This window comes from Pteropus medius, unplaced genomic scaffold (genome assembly GCF_902729225.1).
Source record: "Pteropus medius unplaced genomic scaffold, Ma_sr-lr_union100, whole genome shotgun sequence".
Taxonomy (NCBI): Eukaryota; Metazoa; Chordata; class Mammalia; order Chiroptera; family Pteropodidae; genus Pteropus; species Pteropus medius.
The window spans coordinates 16,535,556-16,550,533 of record NW_024349802.1 but is presented as its reverse complement, the minus strand read 5'-3'; the positions used below and the strand labels follow the sequence as shown (position 1 = coordinate 16,550,533).

Sequence of the window (14,978 nt, the reverse complement as noted above, 5' to 3'; positions counted from 1 at the left end):
ACTCAGAGATCCTACCTCTTATAATTGCCTTATCCTAATTATATATCATGTGTTTGTTTTGTTTGTTTTGTTTTGTTTGCCAGCAAGGGGAATAGTCTTTAAACATGGAAGAGCACCGATTCCACATTTAAAGGAGTACAAGGTATATTTTAAAAGCAAAAACCTTAATAATAACTCCAAAGTCTTTCATGGTTTGGATTCATTCTTCTCTGACCTTATTACCTATTATTTGCCCACTCACTGACTCTTCTCCAGTCACGTTGCTACCATGGTGAACCTTGAACAAATCAGGCATGTTCTAGATTGAAAGGCTGTGTTCTAGCTCTAACTTTTGCTCTTCTCCAGGTTATTGGCTTGGCCAACTCCCTCATCTCCATGTCTTCTTCCCAGTAAGAACTTTTCTTAGTACTGGATTGGCCTGACTTAGTACTGCAACTGGCCACTACCTCTCCCAAAGCATTACTATGTCATTTATTTGTTTATTATGTTTATTGTTTTTGTCTATTTCTCCCTGCTGGAATGTAAACTATATTAATATAGGGATTCTTTGTTCTCCTCAACCCCACCCATAACTGTATCCCCAGCACCTAGAACAGAGCCTGCCACTGAATAGGCATCCAGTAAATGTTTGTTCAAGGTTATTACCTAGTAAATGCATCTAGAGATGTCTTCTGTGTGAGCTGACCCATAAATACATGCTCTACAGCATGGAAATACTCAGAGTCCAGAGTGCTAACCATTATATTATAGAATCAGCATGGAAGTACTTAAAGGAAGACTTCCCAAGACTTCTATCTGGATTACTCAGAATAAGATCTTTATGTATCCAACTTGTCTTCATAGGATTGAGTCAGCTATGGGGAGACTGAATTGGTTATCAAAAGAGCTGTGTTATAACCTTGATTCTTCTAACTAGAGTTTTTTCTTTGGCAGCAATTAATTAAATTTTCTCTGGGCCTTAAGATTCCTCACATTTCATCCAGTTCTCTCATTCCATGATTAAGACCAATTACTGCATTCTCTAAATATATACACTCTTAGAGACTTTGCATTTATTCACTATTTATTAGATATTTACTATTTATTGAATATTTATTCACTCTTTCTATCTGCTAGACTCCATGATGTTGCTGGGAAACAAATAATGGATGTCTTAGTATGTAATCCAAAGCCACCATTTCATAGAGATGAAAAAACTATGGTCCAGAGAGGATAAATGTTTTATTTTTATATAAAGCACTTTTCCTAAAATTGGAAGAACCAATATTTCCTGACCTAACACTTAAATAGTAGATACTGTAATATAATTATATGCACATTATATATTTATGTCGTTAAAATTTTTTCATTATCCACATGGAAATTCCAAGAATAAGAGAGGAGAAGGGACTTCCTTAAGATCTCACAGTGACTTTAGGGTTGATTTAGATCAGAAAAACAAGTTATGTTAAGTCAATTATTCCATATTGTATCTATGAGTTTTCTTAATCTCAAAGTAAAAACATCCTCCAGGTTTCTGCAGAATTTCTTTTATTGTCAAGCGAATCGAGAAAAAAAGATGTACATTGAACTTCCCAAGACCCAAGCAGAGTAGAAGCTGTGTTTTTGTAAATTTAAAGAATCTGCTAGTGAAAAATAAAAGCAGAAGCAAGAAAAGAAGGACGAGAGAGAGCTGGCGAGTCAGCACAAAACACCGGCTTTAATTCAGCATTTTCCATAATGCTTTAGGTTGATCTTCCCACCACTTTTCCTATAAAAGAGAAAGACAAATATAAGCTCAGTGCAATATCGATAGTATCCATCACAGAGGTTGGAAAAGGTGTCTCATAGTCCATGCAAATATTTGATTCTACAGGTATCCATGTCTACAATTTGGCAGAGGTTAATTAAATTCACTCAGAGGTAACGTTTGGCCTAATTACAGAAAGCATGAGTCTTAAACAAAGAAATATCAGAATTTTAATAAGGCTTAGACCTTTCAATTTAGTTTTTCCTTCTCTGAGAGAAAATATAGATAGATGAGAGAGAGAGAAAGAGAGGGGGTGGAGAGAGACAGAGAGAGAGAGAGAGAGAGAGAAAGAGAGAGAGCGACCGATAGAGGAGAGAAATATCTTGTAAAGGTAAAAGTGACAAGAGGAATAAGGGTAATGAGACTATAATGTTTTCTGTCCTGATAGAAGATGTAAGAAGTTAAACCAAATATTCAGGCACTTGGCATTTTATAGCAGATGATATATACAGGCCTTCTCAGTAATAAGTGTCTATCAAATCTCAAGTTACCCTACTGTCCCTCTCCTGGGAAAAATTTGATATTAATTAGTTACATATGTTATATGTAAATGAAAGCACATGTTTATTATGTATCGATTCAATGTTTATTAATTCAATTCTATGTGCTTGGTCCAGTTATTATTAATAGAGAGTTATATAATCACTGTGCTTAGGAATTTTATGGCAAAGTTGAAGGAAATTAAGATATTCTTAGAAAAAATTCTAATGCAAGAAAATGAAGACAGTGGTGAAGAAGTGAGGTTATTTTTATCTGGTTTAAACGAAATTAAAATTCCTTTTATTTTAGAGCAATCAGACTAAAAGACGGATTGATTTTTATTAATTATAAGCTATATCCCATTAGGAAGTTGGTTAAAAATCTACAGTATCTGTTCTGTTCCTTATAAACATGTAAATTTAATAAATATTGACCCTTGATAGAATCTTCTTAGTATACTATCTGTAAAGTTTGGATTATCTGGATAATAAAGAATGATCCTCTTATTTATTCTTTGTTGAGAGGCTCTTTTCATAAGACTAAAGGAGAGAAACGAATGGGAATTGGTGCCTTAGCAACGTAGAATTTGTTATAAAATAAAATGTCTGAAAATAGTGTGGGTAAAATGATATTTTTATTGGTAATAAATTTCCTCACAAGGTTTTCATGTTTCTAACTGATGAATTTTCAAACTTAACTACATTACTAAAATTTTTCTTCATCTTCTCTAAAATTAATAATAATGTAATAATAACAAAAATAAAATTGGATAAACTTTATTAAAATTTTAAATTAGAAATAAATGGGAAAAATAAGAAAATGTATCAAAAATTTTAAAGATATATAATTTTAAAAATAATTTCTCTAAGATGAGTCAAATTTAATAATAACGAAATAATGAAGATTATGTTTTCAAATAATTTATTATGTAAATTTTTTATCTGTTTTTAACCTATTTGTTTTCAATCCATTTTGCTGAAGCTTATTTCTTCAGTCTCCACGAGTGGGTGTGAGTAGAATGTGTTAGAATATCTCAAGGTAAGTGTCGTTGTCTTATTCTGAAATTTCGTGATTGTAAGGGACAGGTTTGGTGAGTGTGATACTTACGCCACCGCCTTACAGAAGGCACATTTGTTGCCATATGTCTGGCCATCAGAGCCACAGTGGGGATTAGATTCCCGGGTGCAGTAGACCTTGGGGTCCCGGAACTCGCCACAGTCAACCTACCAAAGTAAGCACAGTGGCATGGACATTAGTGCACTCTGCAGAAGGGACAGTTCCTCAGAACAGAGCTTTAAACAGCAAACTTAAAATTTTATACATACATATAAAAATTTACATTTGTGATGTAAAGCTTCCTGAAATAGAAAATGGCTTTCGTTATTTGCTTAACTAGAATGTACCAAACCAAACTGAGACTTTTTCCTTTGAAACACAGGAAACCCATTTCCATAGTTGTTATATTCAGGAGTAAGTTAATGATGTAAGGCAGACACTTACACCCTATACGTGTAAGGAGTAAGGCAAATGCCATAGGTATGACTTTTTGCTCCAACACTAAATTGTTCCAACTGAGAGTACTTTTTGGTCTTTAAATGACATTTGTTTTTTCTTTTACCGTATTAACGTAACTAATAGCACTCCTTCTGTATTGTTATAAAGATATAGATGATCATTGCGAGGAGCTTCCAAATGTTATCTGATGGCTCGTTAGTTTCCCCTGTGGCTGCTATATCCATCGATTATCTCTTGAAAACAAAATTCTAATGTCTTCATATCAACTTACTCTGCCTCAGAGTCTGTTGTTTTGTATTCAAACTTTTGTGCCTACTATAATAATTTAGTAAAGACTGCTTAAGTTGTTCTATTTAGAAGGATTCTGAGATTGCATCCAGCATTGGTGACCGATTAATAATCATTACCATGGGCTCTGTAGAAGTTGTCTGGAGTTTGAAAGTTATTTTCAATTCAATGCTAATCGAATCAACATTTGGTGTACAAATGATGGTCAAGCCATTTTATTTCAGGATATAGGCAATATGCAATTAGTAGAACCGAACTTCTCCAAATGTCAGCTGTGTGGAATGAAGTGGCCTCTTGAACATCAGTAGATAGACCATACCTTATCCCTCTCCTAGGTCCATTATAATAATACTGTCTTATGTTTACCAATTGCTTCATAATATTCAGACTCTATGGATTAACTCAGTTGAGCCTCACAAAAACCCTGAGATGTACACTGAGCAATATTATACTAATCAGTTTAAAGATGCGAGTACTGACACTCAGGATTTTCAAGCAGCTTCTAATGTCACACAGCCCATGCTTGAACATATCCTTCTCATTGCTGACCCTGAATTTCGAACCATTCACTGCGGTTGATTTCCAGCAATCTTCATTGAGAGAAATAAAGATGAACTGTCAACAATGTACCCTTGACCACACTTGTGGTCAGGATATGTAGGCTTTATGAAAATACTTTGTTAGGAAATGTATGGGTATAGGCGAGAGGAATCATTTGTTTAAGATGTTGACAAACCATTCGATACTGACAAGCCTCTCCAAAAGTTTGCATGGAGAAAAACTCAGCAAAGGAGTCATATAACTGATTTAAAAATATATCACATATATCAGATTTAAGGTACCTGAGACTATTAAACACACATTTTTGTTGAAATTTCACACTTTGTACTATTGAAGTTATGTAGTTTGGTGCTTACCAGGGATCTTCTTAGGGCTTCGTTGAATAGGAGCTATCTACGCTATTTATAGTTTTATCTACAATCCTGCTTTTTCCTATTGCTCTTAAAGACAACTACTTTCTTTCATACTACTTCTGAGACACAATCTTTCCTTTAGGTCCCCAAATAGAAACAAGGCTAGAAAATCTTTAGGGTATGATAAACCATAAGATACTTTTTTTCTTAAAAGTGAATGTATTTTATACTTAAGTCATTAATATATATATTTGCGATTATGTGCTTGAGTCAAGAACGGACTGTAAATCACAGACTCAACATTGATATTTTCATTTATTCCACAAGCAGCCAATGTAGCTAATATTTGGAAGACATGGTGATACAAAGAGGAATCAGTTATAAACACTGTCTCAGTAAGTTGACCGTCTTATTTGCGTTAGAAAAGTGGAGAAGAACATAGATAATTACAGCACGATATGTAGTCAGTGCCACAGTGGGAAAAGCACAGGCAACGTGGAAGCTGAGAAAAGGGCATCTCGGTCAGAGAAATGTGTATCCCTAGAGTCACTTCAGTAAGGAAAAGAAACAAGAAAGTCTCTTACTTGAAAGAGACGCATTCCCAGGCCACCTTTCCCTGGCAATCGGCCCTCTGATCTTGTGATACAGCCTCTTTTGTCCTTTAGAAAGCAGATATGGAAGTGGCACTTGGGAAGGGCATTCACTTTGAGAGCTTCTAGACACCACCCCCCTCTCCAAACCCACTTTTCCCCTTCCACTGCCCCCTGGGAATGAAACTAGGAAAAGCAAAGGATTTCAAGAAACGAAACCAAATCAATCAAATGGTATATAAACAAACTTTCTTAGAACGTGGATACACTTCATACTTCTAAATTGTAGTGTCCTTCCAGGATCCCTGGAGTAAGCTGGAAAACCATGTTACAAGCCTCGTTCTTCCATTCGCTGGTTGCGTCATTGCAAACAAGCACACTCAATATCTGCGCCTCAATTTTCTTAACCAAAACTTTTAAAAAACAATTGTTGTCATGCTTCATTCCCAGGGTTGTTATAAGGATCGAATGTCGTCATATAAGACATAAAAAGCCAGTGTGGGATATTTGCAATAGTCTTTGACTAAGTGTGCAGAAAATAAGCTTCTTATTGTAGACCTGCTCTAGTAGCTCTTACCACATCTTGGAAGGTGTCTGTAGCTCATACAAAATGTTAAGTACCGTTGGACTAGACGGCCTCGAAGGCCCCTTCCGACTTTGATAATACAAGATTTAGCAGTGACTTCTTTCAGTGAAGTGGCTTGAATAAAGCTAAGCGCTTAGTTCTGCAATTGGATGGGAGACATAACTACTGCCCAAATGCTTCTTTCTTTTATATCTAGAGGCCTCTCTTCCCTCTCCGTGTGAGAAATTTTAGCGTGGTGACTGAGGACAGAAAGGGGTCACTCTCCGAGAGCTCCAGATGTTGGGAAAGGTGAACAATGACTGCACAGTCAGCCAGAAATCCTTTCTGTGAGGCAGAGAGCGAGGGAGGGGAATTTCAGAGTTGAGACTAGGAAGAAAACACAGCTCTCACAACCTGAAAAGTCGGCTAAGATTTCTAAATGTCATGTTTTTCCTCTGCCTAAATTTCCTCCTCTCTTTTATATTTTTATTTTGTTCTCCTTTAAATAGAATCCAAACAACTAGTTCCTTGGGGGACATTAAAGGGAGTTTAGACCAAGGGCGATAGGATAATCTGTCCTTTGGTTTCTTCCATGCGACGTGTAGGAGTCCTAGGAGAGCTGAAATCTCCCTGCATCTATTTAAAAGGCCCCAGTGCTGTGTAATGTTAGAGGATTGTCCTGTAGATGGAATTAGACTGACTAGGATTTAAATTTTGATTCTCCCGCTTATTACCTGCATTACTTTGCGCAAACTGCTGAGTTTAAATTTCTTCGTCTTTAACTGCAGGCCGGCAATGTCTATATCTTAGGGTTGTTGTAACCATAAGTCCTTTGAAAACACTGTAAAATTTCAAGTATCATTTGGAAGATTGCTATTATAAACACTAACAATGTAAATTGTATCACATTCTTGAATTTTTGGAGACCATTATTTCTTACCCTATTTTAGTTAGGTTTTTGTTTGTTTGTTTTGTTTTAGTGGTTTTTACACTGGTGTTGGATTTAAAAAGAGCCTCTACTTAAATTCCTCAGTCCAGCTTCCAGAGACTACTAGAAACTTGGATGCCAATGTTTAGTACCAGCCTGACCCCTTGTGGTTCTTTAAAGAACTGTACTTTCAAAAATATTCTGGAATACAGTGATACTTTTATGCCCAGATTAGTCATCTTTGCTCAGGGTGACTACAAAATCATCTAACTAAGCTGGAAAATGAACTTATATGGTCATTTAGTTAATTTAACTAAAAAGTCAGGAGTATTGATATTTTAGTCTAGCATTTTAGTTCTCCAAATAAACCAAACGAAAATTTGCAAACTTACATACATTCATACACATACCACTAGGGTATAGGACTTCATTTCTTCTTCCCTTTACTAAAAAATACTGTCTATGTGTTTACACCACCTGCTTTCTTTTTTCATGCCAGTTTTCTTAAACTGTCCTTTACTTGGCTTCTACTTTTCTTATTTTCACACCCCTTCCACACTACCGAAACGGCTCCAAAAATGACACCTTTCAGGATACCTCCGTTGGCCAGTTATAAAACATTCATGATCTCTTTACTCCTTTTGAAACTTTTTTTGACTTTTGTAATATGACAATATGCTGGCTCTCCAATGATTTTTTTCTCTATCCCTTTGATTATCCTTTTTACTTTCCTCCTGAGTATTCATTATGGTCATTTTCAAGAAAATGTTATATACTTGATTGTCTCTTTGATGACACTAGTGAGTCCTAGACTTTTTCTTCTTGAGTCTTCATCAGAATCTCAAACTTTAATCTCTAATTGTCAGAAATATACAGGATGCTTTTTTAGTCAACATTTTGATTCATATTTAATATTCATTTATGTCCAAAATATAACTATTTTTTTCTTCAAACTAGTTTTATGTTCTAATTTTTCCTTTTTACCTATTAGTACCATTCATCAGATTCCTCTACCTACCCTCAGATTAAAACACTGACATTTCTTTCTCCTTGCAAGTGTTGCATTTTGTGTATTCTTTTAAATTTCAAGTCTTCTTCACCAATTTCAAATGTACTACCTATGCTCACTCTCAAGATTTCTTACCTGAACCAATGCAGTAAATTCTGCTCTCTCTGCTTCCATTTCCTCCAAGTCTCAAAATTCCTCTTACACATGGAGAGAAGTTATTTTACTTTAAACTGCTGTTTTCATTATATTACTTCTGTGTTTAAGAAGGGAGCATAGGAAGCACTATTATATATTTGTTCAGAAAATTGTACTGCCCGAAGCACTTTGACATGCATCACACAATGGCTTTCTGTTGCTGGTTAGAGGTAGTGTGGGGCCATGGAGGCTCATTTAATAAGGAGTCAAGTGTCCTGAGATATTAACTGCATGGCTTTACTTCTGTTGGTAAACTTGAGTTAACTTTGGTCCTCTTTCTGGGGAATCAATTTTCCTCTCTGTAGTTAAGTTGTGGATACTGGTTAACTTCTCCAAATTGTACTTAGATATTTTGTCAGTATATTAATTATAAGTAAATCCAAGCTAATGAATAAAGATGAACAGCCCAAAACATGTTCCAATGAAGGAGCACTATTTTACTAACTGTACTAAAAATCACCATATCTTTACCTTAAAATACAAATGAAAATAAAATTAGATATTGCAAAAATTATTGTGACAGAAAATGTTGCCAGTCATTGTTTCTGAGAGGTTTATTATGTTAATTTCAATCTGGAATATTCATTTAAATAGCTCTTTAGGGATATAGTTCCCAAATACACAGCCTAGTAAAAAATAAGATAAAGACAATGTAGCGAGTGATTCTAAATGTATTTTGTTGCAAGTCTGTACTTTAGACATCTACCATTGATGCTTCCTCACGGGAAGACTTCTTGGCATGAGACAGGTTACTGGAGTTTTGAGGAAATCTCTTTTCCTTTTTTCTTAGCAAGATCAGATTTGAGCAGGCGTACTCTTGAGGTTAGTTTCAAATTCGTCCTCCTGGCATTGGGACTGCCCCTGTCCTTCCAGCCATGGAGAAGAGAAATAGTAGCCTTGATGCTATCTGAAAGGTGGCGCCTTCCCTGACCTTTCTATTTAAGTGGAAAAAAGACAGCAGTCTTGGCAAGGCAGGCTTGGTTTATACTGATTTAGATACCTAAGACCAGAGGGCTTTATCATTTAACACTCGTTTAATACTAGACCGTTGACTCTAGAACGTTATTTTAGAGATGTGGAAACAAAAGCAACAAGAAGGGAGGAGGCATCCTTCAGATCACACAGCCAGTGAATATTCAAATTAAAACTCATCTACATTGTTTCTAAATATTTGAGCACTTGATAGTTAGTGCTCCCCAGTGCCGAATAATTATTTAGAACACAGATTCAAAACCTCCTGCCTGTGTGATTGCTATTTAGTAAGTCTGGCATGATGATGGGAATCTGCACATTTAATAAGCATCCCCAGTGATTATAAAGCAAGCTGACTATAAAGTTTAGGCCCATCTAAAGGAATAGAATCCGTAAAAAGTAGATTTCAAATGAACTTTAGAAAACACTAAAAATCTATGAAACATCAGAAATGTGGAAATCAAATACTAAGGAAGGGAAGGGTGTCCCTTGTGTGTTAAGGGAAAATTGTGATTAAATTCTATATCTTTTCAATCTATGTATAGTAATGGTCTTATATTTTACTACCTAATTGGACACAAAATGTGTTGGTTTATGTTCTTTCCTTGTTTGTATGTTTTGAACTTTAACATAGACATAGCTTAGACAATAAAGATAATTTGTTCTCGTTCCAATTTTCTACCCAAGCTGTATTTAAATTTGAGTGAACCAGTTTATGTATACCCAATACAGAAGAGTAAACAACATTTTTATCTTCCCTTCGTTACTGTAGTTAAGTAAAAGGAAGTAATAACCTCTGTCCAGAAATTGTTAATTATTAATCAATAACAAATCCTTTTATAGTTCCCAAACGCTTCCACACAGTTTGTGGAACTTAAATCTGACTATAGTTCTATGAGGTGAATAATATAACCCCCTTTTTCATAGCTGTGGAAGTTGCAATTCCGGAAACCCAAGTAACTTGCCCAAGATTACACGTTGAAAGCAGTGATAGAGCATGATTCATCCTATTTTTATTTATATTCATTTCACTTTAACAAAATCTGAGAATGGGTGTTTAGGCTCTTTTAAACTGCAAATGGTATAGAGAGATTGTAGTTAGAAAATTAATTACTTTCATTGATTTCTGCATTTGGCCTGCTTGTTCATTGTTTTTGCTCTTTTACTCATAGACAAACCTCTCTTTGGCCAGGGAATACCAACCAAGCATCACTCAGGTCTGAAGAATAAATAATGCACTGACCTGTTCTCCTTGACTGAAGACACCTGCAAAAAAAATAAACAAAATTAAATTAAAAAAAATTCAAACACTGTACTTTTTCTATGTACAAAAAGTGGGATTTGTAAAATTAGGAAATCTTCAAGACTGGAATGATACTTGTTCTTGGTTCTTGGTCATCTTAGCAAGTCAAGGCACGGTTGTTTTATTTTTTATACCTGTGCACCTCTTAGGGAGCAGTAGAACCTTGGAAGTAATGAAAGGGGATGGACCATGATGAGGTCATATTTCTTAGAGGTTGGAGTGTGATGAGAAAAAATAGTTTAAGGATCTGGGGATTCATGTTACAGACCTGGCCAACTCACTACTTTACTGTGGGAATAATCTTATCATCTCTGAAGAAGTTGGGCTGTAAAGTCTCCTCTAACTTTGACATTCTGAGGTTCAGTGCATTCTTTCCCTAAAGCCTTTGTTACAGGCATTTCGAGAAGGAACTATCATTGTTTTTTGTTCTTGCTTTTCTGCCCTCTATACTGGGTTTTAAAGACTTGACCCAAAGACAAGAACTGAGACTGAGTTTGGCAAAGACAAACTCAGTCTCAGTTCTATGACTCATTTCTCTTCCTACATCTCTCTAAATTCCTAAAATAGAAAAAAAAAACCTATAAATACAGTCGATTCTCTCTTTCTCTTCATCTTTATGATTACGCCTGTAATTTTAAGTTGTGGCTAATTAGCTTGGTAGTTTAAAATACTGAAATAATAGAAGTCTTAGGTTTAATCCTGGTATGAGCTGAAACCTGATCATTTCTATGGAACTCCTAATGACAGTGACACCTCTCAAGTTAAGCCCAAAGCCACCTTGATGACAGAAAGTGTATAAATAAATGTAATCCTTCTCCAGTGCTGGTCAGCACTTTGGGGAAGACAACTGGAAATACCTTAAACTACATCCTCTATTAATAGAGATGAGGAGAGGAAAAATAAGGCTTTTAAATTGGAAAGAAAGTTCATGATCGTCTGCTGTAGTGATTACCAACCTCATAGTGGCAGTGTGGCTGGTTATTAAAAACACAGATTTTTTATGACGATCACCTGAAAATTCCATTATATAAGACCAACTGGGACCTGGAAGTCTATATTTTTGTAACCGCTCCAAGTGATTCTTATGACCAAGGAAATCTCATTATTATAGTTCTCGGCTAAGTCTTCACTGTACAAATCTTTAATCAGAAGAGATTTTGCTCAATGTCTTATATCTAGGAAATATCAAAGCAGAAGGAGGATTAATATCAACAATGGCTGAGTTCAGTCTAATAGTCTCATTATTAAAATTTATTAATGGCTATACTAATAGATATTTGTTGAACACTTACTATATTCTACTTATTACTTTAAGCACTTTACATACATTTTCTCATTTAATGCCCTATGTAGAGATATTCTTTTTGTATCCATATTTTACAGATAAAAAAATGAGACTCAGAAATGTCACACAGCTATAAAATGGAAATGCCAGGACTGAAACTTATTCCTCTTAGTCTCAACATTAAAGCTCTTAGGCATAATGCCTTCTCAAATACCAGCACACCTACTAAGGGCTATGTTTTGGTAAATTAAGTATATTAGTCAACCAGATCCAATTTAATGATCAGTTCATCTTTGTAAAGAGAAACTATAAGAGGACATAAATTAATTTCTGAGAGTATCTTAGCAGGTAAATTTTAATATGGTCGCATCTATTTTTTATGCCATCTCAGCAATTCATAGACCCACTCATTCATTTATGTTGTTTAGTCTTAGTAGTCAAACTTACCCCATAATATCACAGGAATCCATTATCCAATTCTTCTCTTATTTCTAAATGTATCTGTTCATGTAAATATGGCCAGTTTCCATTGAACAATAATTTTTCTAGATGTGCAATCTCATTGAAAAACCGTTGTTTTTTTTACATGTTCAGGCATTTAAAATCTCAGCTACAAAATTTGTTTGTTTGGTTTTTTTTCACAGAAAAATGATAGACCAGACAAGAAAGTTCCCAGGACTCAGTCTCATTTTTAGCATTCTACAAATGAGAGAATGTCTCAGAGAGCTGAGCCATTCTCCAGTTGGTACAACCATTAGTGGAAGAATCTTTGGTCTAGAGACTCTAGCATGTGCTTCATTCACTACAATGGCATAGAGTAGGAAAATAAAGAAGGAAAGAAAGAGTTTCAGTGGCCCTGTTCATTCAAATGACCCTGTGATGAAACACATCAACTTAAAGTACAATTGTCCTTTAAACAATCAGAATTGATAGACTATATGACAATTCCTCATTAAAGCGAGCAAAGATATCCCCTTACTTGAAGAATTGTTTATTTTACCAGCAGTATATATGTTTTAGCATTCTAAGTTTTAATAACTTTTTTTCTCAAGGATTCTCTCATTGAGTTTCCTTTTCCCCTTGTTTAAATTTTAATTATTTAATTTCCAATTACTATATAAGAATAATGAGAACAGGAAAGCTTTCCTTTGTCTTAGAAGGCAAAACTAATACTTAAAACAATTAGCCATTCCCCAGACTACTTCTGTGAAACAAACATAAACTGTGATGTCTAGAAGATCTGATCAAATCCCAAATTCTACTTACTAGTTGCAAGTCCTTTAGCAATTTTCTTAACTTCTTTGTGCCACGGTTTTCTTATGTGTAGAATATAGATAGGAATGCCTTGCTATGTGTATCAGAGATAATGGGTAAAAGCCCTTAGTACATGCCTAGAATATAGTATATGCTCAATAAATAAGTTATTTTTATCATTATCACCATATTCATCATCAAAATCATTATCATAATTATGATAATCTCTCAGAATTGGCCTTTTATATTAAAATTATTAGAATTTTGAAATATGGTGGGCAAATACACTTGTCATTTGCAGCTCAGCATAAATATTGGATTTCAATTTTAAAGAAAAAAACTCACCTGAGAAAAAGCAGAAAAGAGCCAGAGAGAGGAGCAGAAAGACACCTGATATTTTCATGGTGCCAGTTAGCTCACTCAGATCAAGGCTGCTTTGTCCTGCCTAGGTTCTCTGTCAGGACACTTCCCAGAGCACTAAAACACACACTCAGACATATATATATAGAGAGACATGATAGAGGGAGTTGGGATCTCCACCTTCTTTATAAAGTCACATTCTAAAATCATATACAGTCCTATACACTTTAGGCATTTATTAGAACCTGACAACAATGTAAAGAAATGCTTCATGATCCCCATCAATCTTAAAATTAGGACAATTATGTGAGTCGCACCTTAGATCTTATTAATAGAGGATGTCATGCTCTTCGAGTAGACTAGATTTTCCTAACAACCAATACATCCTCCCTGCTCTTCCCTCTCAGGTGTCGCTACATTAAAGGGGTGAGTCACTGGTGTATATTTCTTTCAGACAGTTCCTACCTGTCTGTGGTCCAGATGAATAGCCAGAGAGGAATGAAATTTTGGGTGTAACTTGAATTTTCAGAGTCTACATCATCCAAGATGTACCTAAAAAAGACAGGTATTCTACATTGTCACCAGAACTGCATCAGAAAAAGCACTTTCTGAGCAAGAATTAGCCTGTTGTTTTTTTTAAAATCACATTGTAGATCAAGTGGCATAATTTTCAAATTTTAAGTCAAAATGAACAAGGGAGGCAATGTATAAATTTTTAATTTGCAAAAAATATTTATTTTTAGAAGATACGGAATTGAGGAATATCTGAAACAAGCAATATTTAATACTTCCCCTTTTTCTGCAAAATAAAAAAGTAGTTAAGATAAAGCTCTTTATGTTTTAACTCTTTAAAAATATACTATTGTACAAGTGAGATGGATTTCATTGACTACCATGGCCAATTTAATTGCAAGGCGGATCAAAGAATGGGATGCCATAGCTTCTTTTGGGTGAATGAAAAATAAATAAATAATGGTTATAGTAATAAAGAGAAAGTCTGTCTCAAATCATAAACAGCTACTTAAAATATGAAAGAAAATATAACAATTTAAAGTATGGGAAGAATATGCAAAATGTGCCCAATTTAAACGCAAGTGATTAATATAAAGTATGTATGAATAACTTGGAAATCATACATCTGAATAACTGGTTTTCTTTTAAAGTAGTCACTTTGAGAAAATATATACATGGTTAATATATTGTTTCCTCTATTTCAGGACATTTGTTTTCTTTCTGGAAATGATACATTAAAATTTTTAATCTGCTTTCTCTCAATATTTAGGATGAATTTTCTGTCTGAAAAGGTGAATATATTTTGTTGAATTTTATAATAAAAAATATTTCTGTTTAATCAAAAATAAAGCATGACTGTGATAAAAATAAGAATTTTTTTAAAAATTGCTTCTCTGACAATTTTAAGGGACCTGAATTTAAAGGGTGGAGAGAAGCACACATAGGAAAGAGAGGAAAAGAATAAGTGAAAAGGAAAAGTACATATTTGGGAAGTTATTAAAAGGGTTTGTTTACATTC

At 34.7% G+C, this 14,978-nt stretch overlaps 1 protein-coding gene across 1 annotated transcript; it reads right to left on the bottom strand.

Moving 5' to 3' along the window:
• Nucleotides 1–1,704: 1,704 nt before the first annotated feature.
• On the bottom strand, nucleotides 1,705–13,490 carry LOC120581164 (serine protease inhibitor Kazal-type 6). Its single transcript, XM_039835913.1, has 4 exons — nucleotides 13,433–13,490; nucleotides 10,489–10,511; nucleotides 3,377–3,492; nucleotides 1,705–1,750 (listed from the first exon to the last, which is right to left on the bottom strand). The coding sequence occupies exons 1-4, from the start codon at nucleotides 13,488–13,490 to the stop codon at nucleotides 1,705–1,707; spliced, it is 243 nt and encodes an 80-aa protein (XP_039691847.1).
• Nucleotides 13,491–14,978: the final 1,488 nt, after the last annotated feature.

Excerpts from the sequence above, each read along its gene's own strand:
- LOC120581164 (XM_039835913.1), bottom strand. The coding sequence starts at position 13,490 with ATGAAAATATCAGGTGTCTTTCTGCTCCTCTCTCTGGCTCTTTTCTGC. Across the intron at positions 3,493-10,488 it reads TCTTCAGTCAAGGAGAACAG|GTTGACTGTGGCGAGTTCCG; the intron begins GTCAGTGCATTA and ends TTACTTTGGTAG. Across the intron at positions 1,751-3,376 it reads GCCTTCTGTAAGGCGGTGGC|GAAAAGTGGTGGGAAGATCA; the intron begins GTAAGTATCACA and ends TCTCTTTTATAG.